Source organism: Neoarius graeffei, chromosome 25 (genome assembly GCF_027579695.1).
Source record: "Neoarius graeffei isolate fNeoGra1 chromosome 25, fNeoGra1.pri, whole genome shotgun sequence".
Taxonomy (NCBI): domain Eukaryota; kingdom Metazoa; phylum Chordata; class Actinopteri; order Siluriformes; family Ariidae; genus Neoarius; species Neoarius graeffei.
This window is the reverse complement of record NC_083593.1, coordinates 15,411,232-15,432,255: the sequence shown is the minus strand read 5'-3', so window position 1 is coordinate 15,432,255 and position 21,024 is coordinate 15,411,232. Positions and strand designations below refer to the sequence as shown.

At 40.6% G+C, this 21,024-nt stretch overlaps 2 protein-coding genes across 3 annotated transcripts in view; one reads left to right on the top strand and one right to left on the bottom strand.

The window, feature by feature from the left end:
* LOC132873630 (uncharacterized) overlaps positions 1-3,659 on the top strand; it is a 109,170-nt gene extending 105,511 nt beyond the window's left edge. The window contains exon 22 of the mRNA XM_060909374.1: positions 1,980-3,659. Coding sequence (XP_060765357.1) covers positions 1,980-2,068 — 89 coding nt within the window. The 3' untranslated portion in view covers positions 2,069-3,659. The remainder of the gene's footprint in view (positions 1-1,979) is intronic.
* Positions 3,039-16,950, bottom strand: riox2 (ribosomal oxygenase 2). Of its 2 annotated transcripts, none has more exons than XM_060909376.1 (10): positions 16,908-16,950; positions 14,954-15,396; positions 14,742-14,861; positions 14,366-14,494; positions 10,783-10,886; positions 10,577-10,679; positions 8,106-8,274; positions 7,822-7,910; positions 7,609-7,746; positions 3,039-3,477 (listed from the first exon to the last, which is right to left on the bottom strand). In XM_060909376.1, the coding sequence occupies exons 2-10, from the start codon at positions 15,392-15,394 to the stop codon at positions 3,325-3,327; spliced, it is 1,446 nt and encodes a 481-aa protein (XP_060765359.1). In that variant the 5' UTR covers positions 15,395-15,396; positions 16,908-16,950; the 3' UTR covers positions 3,039-3,324. The 2 variants fall into 2 exon arrangements, with proteins under 2 accessions (XP_060765359.1, XP_060765358.1); XM_060909375.1 differs by having other exon boundaries at positions 16,844-16,932.
* Between the last annotated feature and the right edge of the window lie 4,074 nt (positions 16,951-21,024).

Below are 21,024 nucleotides of genomic sequence, written 5' to 3'. Positions count from 1 at the left end.
GGAAGTTGATTCCAGATTACTTAGCGCGTCAGATCACGTGACACCATTCTACAATTTGACATCCAGATGATCTCATCTCATTATCTCTAGCCGCTTTATCCTGTTCTACAGGGTCGCAGGCAAGCTGGAGCCTATCCCAGCTGACTACGGGCGAGAGGCGGGGTACACCCTGGACAAGTCGCCAGGTCATCACAGGGCCGACACATAGACACAGACAACCATTCACACCTACGGTCAATTTAGAGTCACCAGTTAACCTGACCTGCATGTCTTTGGACTGTGGGGGAAACCAGAGCACCCGGAGGAAACCCACGGGGCTCGAACCCGGACCTTCTTGCTGTGAGGCGACAGCGCTAACCACTACACCACCGTGCCGCTCCATCCAGATGATTATTTATAAAAAATAATTGGTATGTGGTATTAACAAAACATCTTTAATATAAATATCGATACTTACGTAAATGAAGTAATTCTAATGTTTGCAAACAATGTTTAACCTGTGTCAAATCTTTTTGTTCCACTTTAAGTATTTTCATAGATCACATTTTGTTAAATCATTCATTTGTAGTTTACCAATAAATGTCAACAGGCAATTGACATTGTAACCACATGAAAATGTCTACTGATATTGTAATATGTGGTGTAGATATTTACAACAAACTGCAAAAAAAATTTTCTGAACGGAATAGCAAAATCTGAATATTTCAAGCATGTAATTTTTTATATGCTAGGAATTTGATTCTGGTCTAATTCTATGTATTCCAATTGGATTCCAAATACTCTAAGCATTCCATTCTGTTATGAATCAGAAAACAAATAATTATAAAATCACAACACTTTAAAAAAAAAAAACTTTAACAATGTTACACAAAGATCGATCCATAACAGTTGTAAATGTCACTTAATTCCACAGGGTGTCGATAATGTTGGACACCGGTGAAAGTGATCACTATTATCGACACCTCACGTGACTTCTCAAACGCGCGTTTAGATACAGAACGGCGACTGCCAAATGAAAGCGTAAGAAACAAAGTACCGTATTGGCCCGAATATAAGACGACCCCCCCTTTTCCAAGTTCATCTTTGGGGAAAAAGTTTTTTGAAGACCAAATGTTCATTCATATAACGCGTATTTATTTCAAAATTCTGTTTAAAATTGGAGGCTTTTGTTTTTCACATTTAAATAGAGGTCATTTCCGTGAACACTGTTCATAGAAGTAAAACAAAGAGGCTAAACTGCAGGCTACTAGACAAGCCAAATTAAAACATTTAAATTGCATTAATTCAACAAATTTGTCAGGTTTAGATTGAAAGTTCATAAACTTCAGAATGTCAATGCATTAACTTCCCATAGCCTACGGGTATATGGAATAAATTTGCAGAACAGTGCAAATGTTTTAAACAATGCATTAAACAATACATTAAGGTTTACAATAATAAACAACTGAAACAATGGAAAGGGTAGTTTGCTAAAATTACAGCTACTCAGCACAGAGATCCTCAGCCTCACTTTGCTCACTCTCACTGTCCTCACTTTCACTTTCATTTTTGGCGGCATTTTGTCCAGTCTGCGAATTTAAGACGACCCCCCCTTTTTAAGAGCTATTTTTTACAACAAAAACACCGTCTTATATTCGAGCCAATATGGTAGGTCAAGGAGATCATGAAATATCGGTGAATTTGAGAAGTAAAAACATGTCCATGATCTTTCCACCATGCTTTCCTGTGTCATCAGACGACAAGATCAAAAGGCGAGGGGGGTCTTCAGGTCGATTAATTAACCAATAATAACTGTTGTATCTGAAAAGGTGTCGATAATTGACTAATTGTAGCCGCTGCTCTATTACTGTTTTGCATATAAAGCATTTCACCACGTTTTTATTGCAAAAAAATAAACCCCGCAATTTCTGATGCTTGTACACATCGCTTCAATGCATTCTGGAAACCTGACTGGAGCCTTTCTGCTGGTGGTGTTTCAGGAGGGAGTGGAATAGACAAGGACCATATGATCCTCAGTGAGTTTTGTCCTGATCGAGCCACACAGTTCTGGGACATAGAGGTGCTTTAGTGCTGAGGCCAAGTATCTGTTTCCCTGAAACATGGACAGTTTCAAACTAAACAGCACTGCCTCCACCCAGCTACAGACGAACAGGCTGAAATCACTGTTCCTTAAAACCTCGCCCTGAGGAGCCTCAGCAGTTCTCATTAAGTTCTGCATCTCAATCCTAACACATCAACTTGTTCAACCCATTAGGTGATGTTTAGGCAGTTGATTCGGTTCTGATCATGGTGAATACCACCAAGTGTAATCAAAAGCTGGAGGTTCTGTTTTGTGTCATAGTTTAGAACAAACGAGGAGGAAAGCCTGTTTCGAGAGGTGACCAACACCCAAAACCACTACGCAAGTCTAGGACTGTTCAAGCGCAGACTACGTGAGGAGAACAGAGCAGTTTGCAGTTCCTGTTTGAGGCAACATAAAGAGTAGGAATTATATGCTTGCTTTTTTTTTGTTCTCTAAAGCACATTTGCACTATTAAGCTCTTCATTTGAACAGGACTGGCCCTTTTGTAAGTTTAGTGCATTCCCCTTATGCACTGCTACTGGATTAGAACACTTGATGTCCTCTTTCAGCCTCAAATGATGTCAAAACTCCCTTTACTCAGACAAACACGGGCCGAGAGCCAGCGCTTACTTCTGGTAGTCAGGCTGTGTACAGAGAATTATTTAAAGCTGGTCAAATCACTGGATTTATCACAGAGCGCTGCGTGTATGATATTCGGGAAAAGATGTATGTATTGAATGCCATGTGCAAAGGAAATGTGTACAGTTATTAAGCTCTGTTTTTAAATGTTATTAAGATTAAAGATATTACAAGCTGGTGTGCTGGTTGAATGAAAAGTTTCCAGCCCTTTATCTGGAAGACAGCAGATCCTAGACCGTACCGGAAAGAACGGGAGTGTTGCTCTCACAATGGTACTGAGAGGATCCTTGCTACACGTCACTCAGACTGAGACATCACGACACAATAGCACAGTATGTACCAGAAGAATACCTTTACTGTTACACATGCTCATGTGTCACTCTCCCATATTGCTGATATTCCAACTGGACAGGCAGGTCAGTAGTGCAAGAGTATGAGAAGCCTGTAAGCTGTGGATCACACGCTGAACAACAATAGGAGATGAGGTCAGTGTCATCACTCATGCTTTCTGGTTGGAAGGCAGTATAACCGCCGAATCTTCGAAGGCTCACACAAGGCACAGACTTCCCTCAAATTGCCTCCCCCCCAATGTTGCTATCATTTTCTATATTGTGCACGTCTGGTTAGCAGACCTGCAGCAATCCCTGGGTCCAGAGTCCGAGCACGAGGCCCAGTTTATCAGCATCCTGCTGCAGTGGCAGCTCAGCTACACGGAGTCGCTCTCCACTCAGGAGTTGCTGCAGAGCAGGGAGGTGCGACATGGGGAAATCCAGACCCTGCAGCAGAAATATAAGCGTGGGAAGAATAAAAATAAATAAAATCGACAGATAACCCCAACAATATAGATATTTAGGCAGTGCCTCAAAGCCGAGCTCCTGCTGAGTGTATAAGCAAAATATTCACAAGGGCACAAAATCAACCTGAATAGAAGAAGAATAAAAGTATATGAACCATCAAATTGCGTAATGTAGTGTTTCACATCAACAAACTGCTGCATTGTCTTGTGACAGTGAGACCAATAATAGCGGTGTGCATCGCAGTTACGAACAGTGTTGGGCACGTTACTTTCAAAAAGTAATTATAGTTACTTTTCCCAAAAAGTAACTGAGTTAGTAACTGAGTTACTTTGTCATAAAAGTAACTAATTACCAGGGAAAGTAATTATTCCGTTACATTTTGTGTCCCCCCCCCAACAAAAAAAAATTCAATTAGTGTAATCATAATAAAAGTGAATGTTAAATGTGTTTAATGACTGAAATGGACACTTAACAGAACCAGTTAGTAACGTTATCTACACTATATTAATATTTTTGTGGGACAATGTGAGATAAGACATCTATCAAATTTAATATATTTTTGTAGTTATTAAAATCGTTACTAATTACTGGCCACTGACGAGGACAAACGCTTTGTTCCTCGACATAATGTGCATTGCACGTACACATTTTTGCCTTTTATTTCAAGTAATGAAAAGCAATGGCTGTATTTCCAATTTGAAAGCGCAGTCTTGGGCTGACCGCTCGCCATCGCGGTGTCTTCTGATTGAAAGTGTGCGCAGTAGGCGGAGCCTACCTACGTACAGCATGTTGTCCAAATCTACTCTGATTGGCTGACTATGCCGTTGTCTCGCGTCTCCCCGCCCCACACTAAAGCAGAGTAAAGAAAGGCTGAACGAGCAGCGTGCCAGATGAAAACAGCATTAATAAAGTAACGCAGAGCATTTTATTGTAAGTAACGCCGCTTATTTTTAACGCCGTTATTCCCATCACTTGTTACGAATACATATTTACTATGGTGTGACCCTGGTGGACAGCACTTTCACTTTACATCATTACCGTATAGTTACGACTTGAATATTCTTGGACATAAGAACTAACCGATATTGAGCTATGATAGCTTTAGATTATCCAACACTAAAGAAAGATACTCATGATTGCTATTGAACTATACAATAATTGTTTACACAAGTGGGCAGAGTAAGAAACCGTTCAGGTAGGAAAATTAAAAAAAAAAATCAGTAGTGTGTGTAGGGCTGTGCCGATAGACGATGCCATCGTCCATCGACGATGGTGGTCGTCCATCACGATGGAGAGCCACCATCGTGATACCACGCCCCCTCCTGTCATAATCATGCATATACGGTATCATCTGGGCCTATTTAACCTAAAAAGTTAGTTTTTTGTTAGTTTTGTTTAATATATAACATATAATAATAAATACATAATTATATAAATCATTATAAAGTAATATCCTATTACCGCTTGTTCACGTAGGCTATGGTGCAGGGACGTGCTAGTGAACATAACGTGGTTACACAAATACAGTATACTACTAATAATAAATTTTGACTTCATTTTTTAGCCTACACTATACTTTTAATGTAAAATTTGTCATGTTGTTCAAACAAATAGCCACTATTAACGACTTCAGTCGGGAAATATTGCACCTCAAACGGCAGTGAAGCGCAGACTTCGGCAGAAGTCAAATAACTTTAATCTGGTAAATAGGCCTACTTTCAGACACAAAATGGTCCACTCTAAGCCATAATGTCAAACCAAATGGAAGAATGAAGGTGATTCTGACAAATGTAAAGACAGTAAAAAAAACCAAAAAACAATATTAAATCATGATTTTAAAAGCTGGTGCAATAATTCAAACACTAATAAATTGGAAAAATTAGCGCGTTCAAGTGCGCACTAAAGGCCGAAACGCATCTTCAATTGATATGGTGTAAATAAACAATGAGTAATAGCTTAAGTGTAGTTTCTTCTCATAGTTTGAATACTAGTCTTTCATTGCTAGAGCAGATTAATATCTTACCGTGATCAGTGAGTGCTCGGGGAGGTTCATTTCCACCTGCGCTTTGCGCAGCTCATTTCTCCGAAGCCAGCTGTGCGCAAACGCAGTATTGACTGCTCGGCAAACTCCAAACACTCGGTCTGTACTGGCCCTCTGTTGCGCAAGCGAATTGGTTATGGCCAGGTTCAAATTGTGCCCAAAACAACTTAACCACGGCATCTCAATTGCCTGATGGCTGTGACAATATTCGCCCCGTTGTTATACAGGCGATCTTTTTCTCCTCTATTTTCCATTCGGCAAGTGTCTCGCGCAATGCGTCTTCTAAATTGTCCACTGAATGTGTCTCTGGCATGAAACTCGTCTGCAGGCATTTGGACTGCATTGCCCACTCTCGGTCCACATAATGTACGGTAGCTGACATGTAGGGCATCATGTTGCAGCTGGACCACATATCCGTTATCAAGGCCAAATATTCCACATCACCTAGCGCTTTTTTTTCTTTACGTGCCAAAGCCTCGGATGAGTATCTAATGCTTTTAATAATAATAATAATAATAATAATATATTTAATAATGTGGTATTAAAATCCCCCCTCCCCCCGCCCACGATATGATCGTCCATCACGATGTTTGCACTGTAAACATCGTCGATGCCAATTAAGGGGACATCGCACAGCCCTAAGTGTGTGTTCATAAATAATCCCATGTTATTTTTGAAAAATAAGTGCTGGATAAAAACCCGTCTATCTTTTGTAAATAAAGATACAAGTTTCATTGTCTGGTGGGCCACGTACATACGGATGCACAGCTGTCAACCGCTTTCAAAAGCTCCTTCACTGGGCTTCTGGAAACACGATATCGTAGCCATAGCACGCACTGGTGCATCGATAATGCTTTGTTTTCCATGAATATATTTTTTTTTCTGAAAAATCATGAGTCTCGTGGCAAAGTTGTGAGAGTTGACAAGGCAGTGGATGTCATACGGTTGCAAAAACCATACATTTTTTTTTTAATCAGGTCGATGCATTACAGGTTGTTTTACAATCAGGGTACGCAAGCTAAAAATTTAACACTTATCTTCAATATCAAAAGGCTTGACTAAATAAACTTGGTTGTTTATTGTAGCCCTGTGATAGCTCTATTTACCATGCAAAAAAAAATTGTGATAACGTTATTTTTGGTGAATGTATGGCAATGTGTGTCATATTTAGCAAAATTACTCGTGTCATTTAGAAAAAGAGCTTTTTTGACCACAGGTAGCTCCAGAAGGGATGCACTTAAATCATTCTTTATACCATAAAACAAATATTTGGTTCCATATCATTGGAAACATAGTTAAGTTTTAATGTTGAATGCCAGTAAGTTTTCAGACTATTTTGATCAAATTAGTATGTAATTGTGTCAAAAAAACGTCCTCTCCGAGACGGCTAATTTTTCAATATAAAATAACATATCTAAAATGATTATTTTCATCCTAAAATGTGGTCAAGATATTGGGACATAAATATTAGAGACAACTAACACAACGCTTACAGCCTTATATTTAAAAGCACTATGGAAGTAGTGGATTCTGAATTGTCAAAAAAAGTCCTCTCCGAGAATCACTTCATTTGTTTCTCCCAGCCCTGCTTAAAGCTACACTTAGTTATAATACAAACTATTACACATGCCTATCTGTTCTTTAACTTGTCCTTCACTTAAACTGGTTCTTGTACCAGTTTTTGAACTTTGTACCCTGATTGTAAAACAACCCTTACCATATTCGGAGCTCTGGTATTAGGCCTGTTATAGACGTGTTTGTTTTTCAGAGCGATGAGAGTTTTATTCATTACCTGTCCATTCATAAAACCCAAAAAACTTGGAAATGCGTCACATTTCTTAAATCAATCCTTAACATTATTCAAACTGCTGTTCTAATTCAGACTATTATTATTCAAGTGACCAATCAGGCTTAGAAATTGTTCATTGTACGTTTCTGACCCTTATGGTTCTATATGAAAAACACATTGACGTGGTCCAGTTAAACATAATTCACCGACTAAATTCTTGTAGCTGAGAAAGGTTTCTGTTCTAATCACTATACTCAGCAGTTGTTTGTTTTTATGTTACCTGTACTGTCTTCTCTTCCTCTTCATCCTCCTCTTCTTCATCCTCCTCATGATGATGATCCTGAGGTCCCATCATGTGCGTCTCCCTTTTGTTCCTCAGCGAGTGTAGCACGAATGCTGCCAACTTCATAGCCTCATCCTAAAGGGAAAAGTGTCTTTTTTTCATGTGACTAATGGCGACAAATGCTAGTAAACTCAAAAGAGACGGACATACCGTGTTATCTGGACTGGGCTCCAATGTTAACACCATATGCTCTCTGAACCTCACACACACCGAGTCCTCCAGCGTTGGCAACTTTCCAGCTTCAAGAAAAAGGGAAGTAAAACCTCCATTAGCAGGTGTATCACTCCATTTTACGCTTTCAATGGTGTATATACACGTTCTAGTCCATTATCGGGTCAGTTGTGGCTTTGAAAGGGTCCAGTGTAAATTTAGATTTATTATCTGGAGCCAGCTGGACTTTATCATCATCATAAACATTGCGCGCGCGCACACACCTGGAGCGAGGTCTTCCTCCTGCAGGTGGTAAGGTGGGAGTCTGTTGGAGATGAAGTCTCTTCTCATCTCAGAGGAACGCAGATCCTGTTCATCGTGTTCCAGTCGCGCCGCGAGACTTCTCAGAACTGTACACACTTGCTTCTTTACCTCGGAACCCATGTGTGCAGACTGACACACACAGCAGAACAGAAATGAGGTGGTCAACATTAAAACAGGTTTAAGTCAATTTATAATGGAATTATTGAACAGGTAGAAGATGCAACACCACTTCTCAGGAATCTGATGTTCTAGATCAGGGGTTCTCAACCTTTTAAGGCCCACCTATTCATACTTGTAAACAAGTCAGGACTCATTAAAAAAGATCCCCAATTATTTTGGCTCATCTCTTCTATTAGAATCTAATAATCTATTGTAAAGTGTATTTAATAGGATGCAACATCACTCCCTGTTCCAGATGGGAGCCCAGGAATTAAATAAATGCAATAAAAAAACTATTTTTAATTGCAGGTATTGTATTTAAAACTGTATGGATGTACCAGAAGCCAATATAAAACCCTGCATGCAGGGCATTCTCAGTCTAAAGGGATTAATGATCCAAAAGTGGAGTCTGGTCCATTAACACAAGAACGTATTGCCATGTTTGTGTTCAGCAAGCAAGCAAGTTATTAAAACCAAGTAGTACACTCAAAAGAAGTGGACACAGAAACCACTCAGTGGGATTAGATCCTTACATGCTAACAAAGAAGGATTTTTCCTATGAAGGAAAAATTTACTAGCTAAATTTGACATTAGTAAAATAAATTTTGATCCTGTTGTAGCCGGAACTAAATATGAAGATCATTAACAGATTTAAGTGGGGATTTTAATAAAAAGATTGTGTATATTTTTAGTCTTTTGTATTTGTAATTATTTGCACACGCATGACCCCACCAGCTCTGCTGATCAACTTATGATTAAACAAAGTTATTCATTCATTCATTAGGAGTTGAAAAATTATCCATCCATTGAGTTCCTCAACATCTCAAACTACCTGGTGCTGCAGACATTGTTCTACACGGAGACACAGATGAACTCCATGCTCTTCCAGGTTGAGTGCAACTTTTTATATGTGGCTTAGCTGAAGTATCCTGATCCCTAGATCTTTAAGATAAATCCTGTGTCGTTTTTTTTCCCAGGTAAGGAGGAATTTCTGGGCTTTTTGTACGTGTCTTTGTGATGGTTGCTAGGACGCTACAAGTTTTAGTATCGGGTGTAAACAAACCACAGCTGTTCAATTCTCAATCTTCCCTGCTCTTCTTTTCCAGCAGGCACCACAGATCTATATAATTTACCCAGCCCGCCGCACTCTCTCACTCTCTCTCTGTGTACGCACATACACAGGTTAAATGTGACAAAAATAAAGGCTTGTTCTTTTTAATTTACCCACAAATGTATTTATTCCACTTGAAAAGCGTACAGCAAACCAGCTACCGGATTTGGGACACTACAACATCCTGAACTATTTAGTATTTGGCCTCAAACTTGAAAAAAATTTCACAGCCTACTAGATGGCACTTCGCGGCCCAAACACTATTCGAGAAAATCTGGAAATGTACACACTAGTTTTTCAGACTGCAAAAGAGAATATGGATCTGATGTCCCTGAAAAAGAGATGGATGATGATGCCCATGTCTTCATAGTCTGACTTCTTGTAGTTTGTAATGGAGCAAAGTGCAGGGTTACTCCTTTGTTCCTGAAGATTAAGACTGTTTAAAAATGTTCACACAATACGAAAAAAAAAAAATGCTTTAGTGCATCACTTCGCACATGTGCTAGCAACTTTGCTTTTGTCCTTCTTGACATCAGCTCTCGGTCATTTGTTTCGGACTTGAGAAATGTAAAGTTCTTCGCTGTTTGACACGAGTCTTCCTAACATGACCTTCCATGAGCAACAGTTGTCATGTAAAGATTAAAACAACAGGACATGCTGTTAAAAGGAAAATAAGCCACAGTGGAGTGGTGACATAGTAATGATCAGAGCCCAAAGTTATTATTTTCCAATAACAATATGTCCTGAAACATTTTGCTCCTCTTATACTACAGCAATCTGACAAAAGCTCAATAACACCGCATGATGCTTTATATCCTTTTATAATTACATTAAATGTTGCGGGCCTGAAACGCAGTAATGGCTGTATATTAACAAATGAAATGAAATTAAGTTGACCAGACAAAACATGAAATGCAAGTCAATTTAGAAATCAATGCTTTTTTTTTTTTTTAATTTGCATTTTTCATACCGTCCCACCTTTTTCTAATTTGGGGTTGTCGAAGACGTGTGCAAAGTTTTGACTGGTACTGCAAGTCAATAAACAGCCCTACTAAACTGAAATATTAATTAGTGTGGAAACCTGTTAGTGAATCAGTGCGTACAGGATTTTCATTTTAGTCACCTCAAGTAGTAGCAATAAGGAAAACGTGATGCTCTTACAGTCAGGAGGTTTCTGGGTAAACCACGACGCAAGCTGAGGTCATTCTTCATCGAGTCAAACATCAAACCAGGGAAGACGTCTAACACGAGGTCACCCCATGACCTGGGAATGAAATGCAGGAAGGAGATAGAAATATTATACTACCTTATAGAGTGAGAAATACTACATTAGAACGCAGGTGGTGTGTGTATGCATGCACACGTACATGATTTGATATGTGCTGAGAGTGAGGTGTGTGGAGTGCTCCACTCCTGCAGGTGTGTCTGCTTGGTGAATGGTTCCTCTGGGGAAGTACAACAGATCACCTGCCTAAAAACACACACACAAAATGCATAATCAACAAGTGTGCTTGGAGAGCACAATATCCCCCGCTAGCAACTATGCTATAACTCTGGTAAAATGCGACTGAATTGAATGAAATTGCAATATGCGTATTCCCGACATATAACAAAGAATCCTGTCAAGTTTCGTGAAATTCCTCCAAAAAACTGAGAGAGGAGTTGATTTCAGAAGAACGTACACGCTCATGAAATTGTCAAAGTACAAGTTATTTAATCAAGGGTCAAAACTCTGGTCAAATTTTCACCAATGAAATTAAATTGCAATAAGCATATTACCGTCATATAACGAGGCCTTCTGCCGAGTTTTGAGAAATTCATCCAAAAATTGTGAGAGGAGCTGATGTCAGAAGGTGAACACACCTTCATGAAATTGTGAAAGTACAAGGTTGTTAATCAAGGGCCATAACTCTGGTAAAATGCAACCGAATTGAACAAAATTACAATATGCATACTACTGATATATAACAAGGTGTTTTGCCAAGTTTCATGAAATTCCTCCAAAAATTGTGAGAGGAGTTGATTTCAGAAGGAAAACACACTCATGAAATTGTCAAAGTATAATTTTGTTAATCAAGGGCTGTAACTCTGGTAAAATGCGACCAAATTTAACGAAATTACAATATGCATATTAACGACATATAACAAAGAATCCCGTTAAGTTTCGTGAAATTCCTCCAAAAACTGTTGATTTCAGAAGGTGAGCACCCTTCCTGGGAGGGAAGGACGGAGGAAAATCACCAGTGGGGGATAAAAAGTATGCACAATGGAAACACAAGCAAGCTAGAATAAAAGCACCGTCTATCTGAGGGAAACAAGAGTCATCAGGAGATGATGTATCCCCCTGGCATGAAACTCAACTCCAAAGTTTCTTAAGTTGAATTGGTTGCCATGGAAATACGGAAAAAATATAAAATGACAGAAATCCCAAAATGTCAAAAGGCACAACTCCTCTAGTCACTTAACATAACTGTCAGGTCTCGTGAAAAAAAATTCCTAATAGTTTGAGTTATGCTCTGGAACCTAAAATGTTTAGACAGACAGACAGAGCGATAGCTATATACCCCCCCCCCCCTGCATTTTATGCCGGGGGGATAAAAAAAATTAAATCAATATAAAAAGTATATAGATTTAATTTGAGTAGATCTTGCCTTCTGTTCTGCTGCCCCTTGCCTATGGAATGCCCTCCCTGACCATCTGAGGGCACTACAGACTACTGAGAGAACTTAAAAAACATTTCTTTTTAGCAGAACATATGACTCTTAGTTATCATTTTTATGTTGTTTCTATTTGTCTTTTGAGTGATGTTTCTACTTTGTAGCACTTTGAGATTTGCTCTAAATGTAAAGTGTGTTATGAATAAAAATTATAAGCGGAGCAGATCCCCATAGGCATAGAGTGTGAATACATAAAAAAACCCATCGAGTTGTTTTCTGATGGTTTCGGTCCTGTGCGTGCCTCCACCATACCAGTACAGGTAATCGTCGACTTACGACCTATGCGACTTACGACCGATCGACTTTACGACCGTCTGGTTATGACTGGCAAGTGTTTCCCAGCTGAGCGTGCGACAGTTTCCGCCCCAGCTCCCGGCAGCGCCCTGCATCCAGCCAGTGTTGCCAGATACTGCTGACAGTTTCCGGCCCAAAACATGTTCAAAACCCGCCAAAATGCACTTAAAACCGCCCAATCTGGCAACACTGCATCCAGCCTCTTCTATTGTGTGTGCAGTGTTTCGCTGGACAAACAACGAGCGAGCTACAGCGCGCGTACGGCTTAACCAGATCTTATGCTATAATGTGCGCAGCTGGTAATCAAAGTAACTTTCACTTTTCTGTTACACTGTTCTGTGTCCAATGTCCAAAATGAAAAAAGTTAGTTTTCAACTGTTCAGCTAAAAAAAAAAATTAATTAAAATGATTGTGTTGTTGAAATGATGTGTTTGCAATTTATTTATAATCAAAAACTGATACAGGTGGATGAAAGAGTGATAGTGTGATAAAAAAGTACTATACTAGTACTACTGAGTGATAAGAAGTCCTATTGAATGCTTGATAAGTAGACAATAATAAATAATTAGGTGTATTTTTCGGCGCTCGATGCGCACGCACACTATGGCTCAAAATAATATACCGGCAAGAAATAAAAGTTACTTTCACCCCTGCAGTGTTTGACTTAAACCAAATAATGAGCCAAGGTAATGAAATAAGAAAATGTTGATAAAATAAGACTTTAAGATGATTACAATATCATTACACATCACAACATACTTACATTTATTTAATATAGGCCGACTTACGACCAGATCAGTTTACGACCGGTCAGTTATAACCAAACGCAGTCGCAAGTCGACGACTACCTGTATTAGTAATTGCCAGTCCTAAACACCACCTAGTGCCCAGTGTTAGTAACTGCTAGTCATACATACCACCTAGTGGCCAGTGTTAGTAATTACCAGTCATACACACCACCTAGTGGCCAGTGTTAGTAATTACCAGTCATACACACCGCCTAGTGGCCACTGTTAGTAATTACCAGTCATACACACCGCCTAGTGGCCAGTGTTAGTAATTACCAGTCATACACACCGCCTAGTGGCCACTGTTAGTAACTGCCAGTCATACACGCCACCTCGTGGCCAGTGTTAGTAATTGCCAGTCACACACACACACCGCCTAGTGGCCACTGTTAGTAACTGCCAGTCATACACGCCACCTCGTGGCCAGTGTTAGTAACTGCCAGTCATACACACCGCCTCGTGGCCAGTTAGTGATTGCCAGTCACACACACCGCCTAGTGGCCAGTGTTAGTAACTGCCAGTCATACACGCCGTCTCGTGGCCAGTGTTAGTAATTACCAGTCATAGACGCCGCCTAGTGGCCAGTGTTAGTAATTACCAGTCATAGACGCCGCCTAGTGGCCAGTGTTAGTAATTACCAGTCATAGACGCCGCCTAGTGGCCAGTATTAGTAATTACCAGTCATAGACGCCGCCTAGTGGCCAGTGTTAGTAATTACCAGTCATAGACGCCGCCTAGTGGCCAGTGTTAGTAATTACCAGTCATACACACTGCCTAGTGGCCAGTGTTAGCCGGTAAAAAAATAAAACAAAATATAAGTCTACAACCCAGAAACAGATGGGAGCTCCGCTTTTAGGCAGTGCCTAAATCTATTATTATTATTATTATTATTATTATTAAAAAGCCACTTTAAATCACAAAAGGGACAGAAATAGGTGACAAAATGTTCAAACACTTCAGTCCATCAGGATAAGAATTATGTGTACCAAAAAAGGGACTGAATATTCTTCCAAGAACACTGAAGAGAAAACATGAGCTGTCAGTAACAGCTGAAGTTCATTGCCTGACCAGCAGAGGGCAGCAGAGTGAACTTTTCAGTATCTGCGCATCGTGTTCATCGTGCTGTTAGTGTCAAGGCCCTACATGTTCACCTTCAGTATGATGTCGTGAATGGGCTTTCCGATGCGCTCCTCAGGCTCGGTGCTGTACTCGCGGGCCAGTGGGACAGTCGGCTCGTACAGGCGCCAGTGCTTCTCACCCTCCAACTGCAGAATAAACACCTATGCTGGGGGAAAGAAAGCACTCAGAACACACAGTCATGGGTTTACACACCCCCCCCATTTCAAATACTGGCACTAGTTATATTTGTTGCTTGCTGCATTATATTTCACCCTATAGATACTACTTTTGTGCATCAGATACATATTTTCCGGATTAGGAAACTGGAATTTGTGGGACTGCTGACACTCACCAGAGCACTTGAAAGCACTTTAGTGAAATGAGCAGGTGAATGCTCTTCAATCCTACCTCCACGTCATCATAGTGAGGCGGTAGACCCTGAGAATCCTCAGGTGTGATGTAGACGTTGGATCCAACCAGCGACCCGAAGAAACACTCCAGCCGCTCCTGAATGTGCCACAACTCGTCCTGAAAACAAACACACACACGACAAGCCTGATTCTTTCACTTATCCTATATTAAAAACACTTGTCATTCCCTCTTGGATTGAAAATCTCCACCTTAAACCGCTGTGGCTGGTGGAACTGGATAGTGGCTTTTTTCTGATTAAAATCCTTTCTCAGCTGGCTGTATTTCACTCGGCCCTCATTATTCATCACCAACTTGTTGCCATTTACGCAGCGTAAAACATTCAGATCTCTGGTGTACTCCAGACCCTGGGCACACAGCTGTTTAAGATCTGACAGCTGAAAGAGGGACTGGTAGTAGGACACAAGCGCTGGGTCTGATCTCTGCAGCAGCAATGGTTTCTTCTCCCAGTGCTCTTGGAAAAACTCGTCCACAGTCATCGGAGAGATCAGACTCTGGAAGAAGCTGGCTGGAGAGTCGAAGCACAATGGAGACGCAGAGCTGGCAGTGTCTGTCTTTCTGTGTTTCGCAGGAACTTCCACGTCCTCATTCTTCTTAGGACAGGTTACTGCTGATCTGCCGCTTTTAGGCATCCCTGTGCAGCACACAACAGACTACACTTAGTATCCTGAGTTTTGACTAATTCAAACATAAGTCTAAATTTAACCTTTAAATGAGTCTCTGGATCTTGATTACAGATTCCCAACCCTGTGGAGTAAACAGCATGTTTATGGGATTCCCTGCACGAACACGCCTGATTCAGCTAATCAGCACTTCTTGAGCTGAAGTGTGTATTGGAGAAGGGAAAACATTAAATGGTGCAGAACAGGAGGGACTCTAGGAGCAGGGTTTGGTTTGTGCCATGTTTAAATACATACAGTGTCTTGCAAAAGTATTCATCCCCCTTGGTGTTTGTCCTGTTTTGTCACATTACAAGCCGGAATTAAAATGGATTTTGGGAGGTTAGCACCATTTGATTTACACAACATGCCGACCACTTTAAAGGTGCACTTTTTTTTGTGACACAAACGATAATTAAAATGAAAAACCAGAAATCTGGAGTATGAATAGGTATTCACCCCCTTTCGTAAATCCAAGGGTCACATGATGTCTGTATAAATCAACCTGTTCTGGAAGGACCCTGACTCTGCAACACTACTAAACAAACAACATGAAAACCAAGGAGCACTCCAACAGGATCAGGGTTGGGTTATAAAAAAAAATCCCAAACTCTGAATAACCCACGGAGCACCATTAAATCCATCAGAGCAAAATGGAAAGAATATGGCACACCACTACAAACCTGACAAGAGAAGGCTGCCCACCAAAACTCACAGACCAGGCAAGGAGGGCATTAATCAGAGATGCAATAGACACACCAAAGATAACACCGAAGGAGCTGCAAAGATCCACAGCGGAGATCTTAGCGGAGAATGGAACATTAAGTATAGCAACAATAAAAATTGTAGGGGGGGCTGTTGTTTATTTGCTCTGTGAGGGGGGGCTGACTCTCCCACACTTTGAAACCCCTGTGCTAAGCTAATAGAGACATACTGTACCCCAAGAGACTTGCAGCTGTAATGCAATAAAAGGTATTGACTCGGGGGCTGAATCCCTATGCACACTCCAGCGTTCTGCGGAGGGTTTTTTTCTTCATATGAATTGTTTGTCATTTTTTTTTTTAAAAGTGCACCTTTAAAGTTGTCGGCATGTTGTGTAAATCAAATGGTGCTAACCCCCCAAAATCCATTTTAATTCCAGCTTGTAATGCGACAAAACAGGACAAACACCAAGGGGGATGAATACTTTTGCAAGACACTGTACACATACATACACCATTGCTTTAGTGACTGCTGTCACACACACTTCACTCTGCCTTAAAAGTATCTCTTTCATTTCCGTAACGCCCTTGCGTTTGGTTTACAGTACTGAGTTATGCTCTACTGCTTAATTACACATACTTTTTCTCCGTGTGCACTATTTAACTAAGTCTCATTTCGGTTATCTACATAAACAGATGCTTTAAAGTCAAACAAAATTACCTCCCGGTACGGACGTCACTAATGCTGTCAATGTAACGTGTAATTGCAATGAGCACTAACTTACTCGGCGTTCCACGTGAAAGTCGTGTGTCACACCGCTAAGCTTCCGACTAGAAACACGTTTTCACTGAAGTTCCACAGTGTACTCCGAGCAACCGACTACTGTATTACCGTCAACTGTACTGTTCAATTCAATTCAATTCAATTCAGAGAGATTTTCTGGCATCACCGTTAGAGCAGCAATAGTATTTCCAAAGCATTGAAATGACATTAAAAAGAGCAAATCCAGATACACAAGTAATCACTCAGTACAAATCATCAGGGATGTTGGGATTTGTGATCATTCAGCCACAAGAGCATTAGTCAGGTCAGGCCAGGGACTGATTCTGTCTGAGGAAGCCTGGGGTACAATCAGTGTTCCAGTTCATCCCAAAGAAGGCTTAGCCAAACATGTCTTCATGGACCTCGCTTTGTGTACAGAGGCATAGTCATGCTGGAACATTTTTGGGCCCCATAGTTCCAGTGAAGGGATATTGTAATGCTGCAACATACAAAGACATCCTGTACAATTGTGTGCTTCCAGCTTTGTGGTAACAGTTTGGGGCAGAATCACATACGGTCAGATGCCCACAAACTTTTGGCCATATAGTCTAGGTCAGGGCGGCACGGTGGTGTAGTGGTTAGCGCTGTCGCCTCACAGCAAGAAGGTCCTGGGTTCGAGCCCCGGGGCCGGCGAGGGCCTTTCTGTGTGGAGTTTGCATGTTCTCCCCGTGTCTGCGTGGGTTTCCTCCGGGTGCTCCGGTTTCCCCCACAGTCCAAAGACATGCAGGTTAGGTTAACTGGTGACTCTAAATTGACCGTGAGTGTGAATGGTTGTCTGTGTCTATGTGTCAGCCCTGTGATGACCTGGCGACTTGTCCAGGGTGTACCCTGCCTTTCGCCCGTAGTCAGCTGGGATAGGCTCCAGCTTGCCTGCGACCCTGTAGAAGGATAAAGCGGCTAGAGATAATGAGATGAGATGAGATGAGATGAGTCTAGGTCAGGGGGCGGCACAGTGGTGTAGTGGTTAGCGCTGTCGCCTCACAGCAAGAAGGTCCGGGTTCGAGCCCCGTGGCCGACGAGGGCCTTTCTGTGCGGAGTTTGCATGTTCTCCCCGTGTCCGTGTGGGTTTCCTCCGGGTGCTCCGGTTTCCCCCACAGTCCAAAGACATGCAGGTTAGGTTAACTGGCGACTCTAAATTGACCGTAGGTGTGAATGTGAGTGTGAATGGTTGTCTGTGTCTATGTGTCAGCCCTGTGATGACCTGGCGACTTGTCCAGGGTGTACCCCGCCTTTCGCCCGTAGTCAGCTGGGATAGGCTCCAGCTTGCCTGCGACCCTGTAGAACAGGATAAAGCGGCTACAGATAATGAGAATGGGATGAGATGAGTCTAGGTCAGGGCTTTTCAAAGTGTGGGGCACGCCTCCCCTAGGGGGCGCCAGAGTTCTTCAGGGGGGCGCAACGTGAGGAAAAATAAACCAGAATAAGTTACTATTGCGGACATTTAGCGAACTTCAGCTAGCCTTTGCCAGAGACAAAATGGATCGATTTTTAGTACCTAAAGCTACAGTGAGTGAGGAGACAGAGTCTGGGCTAAGCAAAAAAAGAAGGAAGTATGACCACGATTATTTAAAGTTTGGATTTTCATGGACTGGATCTGAAGATGCTCCACTGCCACAGTGTGTTGTCTGCCAAGAGGTGCTAGCTAACGATGCTATGAGATGTTTTAAAAAAGCACAGATGTTTAAAATGTGTAAAAAAAAAATGATGTTTTAAAAAAGCACAGATGTTTAAAATGTGTAAAAAAGAGGTTTTAAAAAGCACAGATGTTTAAAATGTGTAAAAAAGAGGTTTTAAAAATGCACAGATGTTTAAAATGTGTAAAAAAAGAGGTTTTAAAAAGCACAGATGTTTAAAATGTGTAAAAAAAGAGGTTTTAAAAAGCACAGGTGTTTAAAATGTGTAAAAAAAGAGGTTTTAAAAAGCACAGGTGTTTAAAATGTGTAAAAAAAAGATGTTTTAAAAAAAGCTCATATGTTTAAAATGTGTAAAAGAAAAAAAATAAAAATGTGTACAACAAAAAAAAATGTGTACAAAACCCTTTTTTTTAAAAATACGAATGGAACGTTAAGTATAGCAACAATAAAAATTGTAAGGGGGGGCCGCTATTGTTTATTTGCTCTCTGAGGGGGGGCTGACTCTCCCACACTTTGAAAAACCCTGGTCTCGGTAAGATATAGAAATATCAGGTAGCGATGCTAGCCAGCAGCCTAATTTCACTTAATTGATATTAAAGAGGGGGCACAGTGGTTATAACGCTGTCACTTCACAGCAAGAAAGTTCTGGGTTCAAACCTTGCAGTCAACTGGGGCCTTTCGGTGTGGAGTTTGCATATTCTGCCCGTGCTTGAACAGTCCAAAGATATGCGGATTAGATCAACTGGCAACTCTAAATTGCCCATATGTGTGAGTGTGAATGGTTGTTGTTCTCTGTGTTAGTCCTATGACAGACAGACCACCCATTCAGGATGTACTCTGCCTCTCACCTGAAGTCAGCTGAGATTGGCTACAGCTTCCTCTATGATGCTGACTGATAAGTGATGTAGATATTAAAGAAACACATAGTATATACACATATCGGAGGTCCTCTTCAGGAAGGAATGTACGATTTATTTTTTCCCTACTTTTTGGACTTAAAGGTAGACCGTCTTTCAGATTTTTCAAGTATAGGTCATAAAAAGAATTTTCCCTGACACCCAATTATTTTTGTTTAGTGGACTGAAAGCTGCTTTATTCGAATCACAGACTTCCAATTTTATTAGTTTTTTTTAAAAGAGAACAATTAATGAATTTAGGGCCCTGTGGCCCTAAATTCTCCACCATTTTTTCCTGCTTCATCATGACCCAATTCAAGATACATTTCATGCATTACGTGGTGGGTTTTCCCCGTTCGCTCAACGCATTGTGGCATACAAATCTGAAACAGGAAAGAAAAATGGAGGACGCGAGTGTGCGAATGAAGTGTGAAAGACCGACTAGAGTAACGGAAAATGAGAAGAAAAGACATTATGTTACAAAGGAAACGCAGGACCAAACTAATAAATATCGGCGGTCAGCGAGCACCTAGGCGTGATCAGCTGTTCGTTTAGCTACAGAATGATGGAACCGTCAGTGCACGGTCAAGGTAAACCTGTAGGTGGCAGTAATGCAACACTGGATGCCAGCTGCCGTAAAACCCAAAAGAAGATGATAAACCTGCGAGTGATTTCATGCACATTATTCGCTCGGGAATCCCCTCAAATTAAATAACTTCCCAGCCACAGAATGGTCTGTTTTTAAGATATTACAGAAATAAACATATAATCACAATAACTAAATTTCAAAGGGAACTAAATTTCACCAATTTTATGAAATCGAAAGGGCATCTAGTTTTAAGCTTTTATCAGGCTCCAAATACAGAATTTTAGAGCTTCCCCCCCAACAAGTGAACTGATCTCAAAGTAATGGAGCACGTAGTATGGAATGTACTTTGCAAGAATATCCACCATTCCATTCATCTGCTTTTTATCAGCGACAAAACTGAAGACGTTACTCTTTCTTACAGAGCATGCTTTATTTTTCCATGCTTTTTCGGAAGTGTCACAGTAAACTGATTTCATATTAAAGAACAATAATGTAAAGCTTTTAGAATTAAAAGTTGTCCATTTCATCTTATTATAAATGATAGAACTATTCAATGTTTTGTATACTTACATAAAAAAAAAATCAATTGTTCTCACAGAACAAGCATCTCATAAAACAAACAGTATATTCTAGGTAAAAGATATTATGAGCTGTAATTAATAAGAAACCGTACATATAAATTCCTAAAACTGATGAGATGCAGCTTTTTTCTTTCCTGTAAAAACCCATATCCTGTATATGAACACTATTTTCTATTGGCTGGGATTTTTCACAGGTAATGATGACGTATACGAAGGCTGTATACCATAACCCCAGCACATAATTTCACAACACATCCACAATTACAACCACAACATACAAACTGTTAAAAAAAAGAATAATTAAGGTTTTTGTTTCCATTTACATGACCTTTTTCATTTTCTCCATTATTTATGTGAAACACAAAAACACACAGTGGAG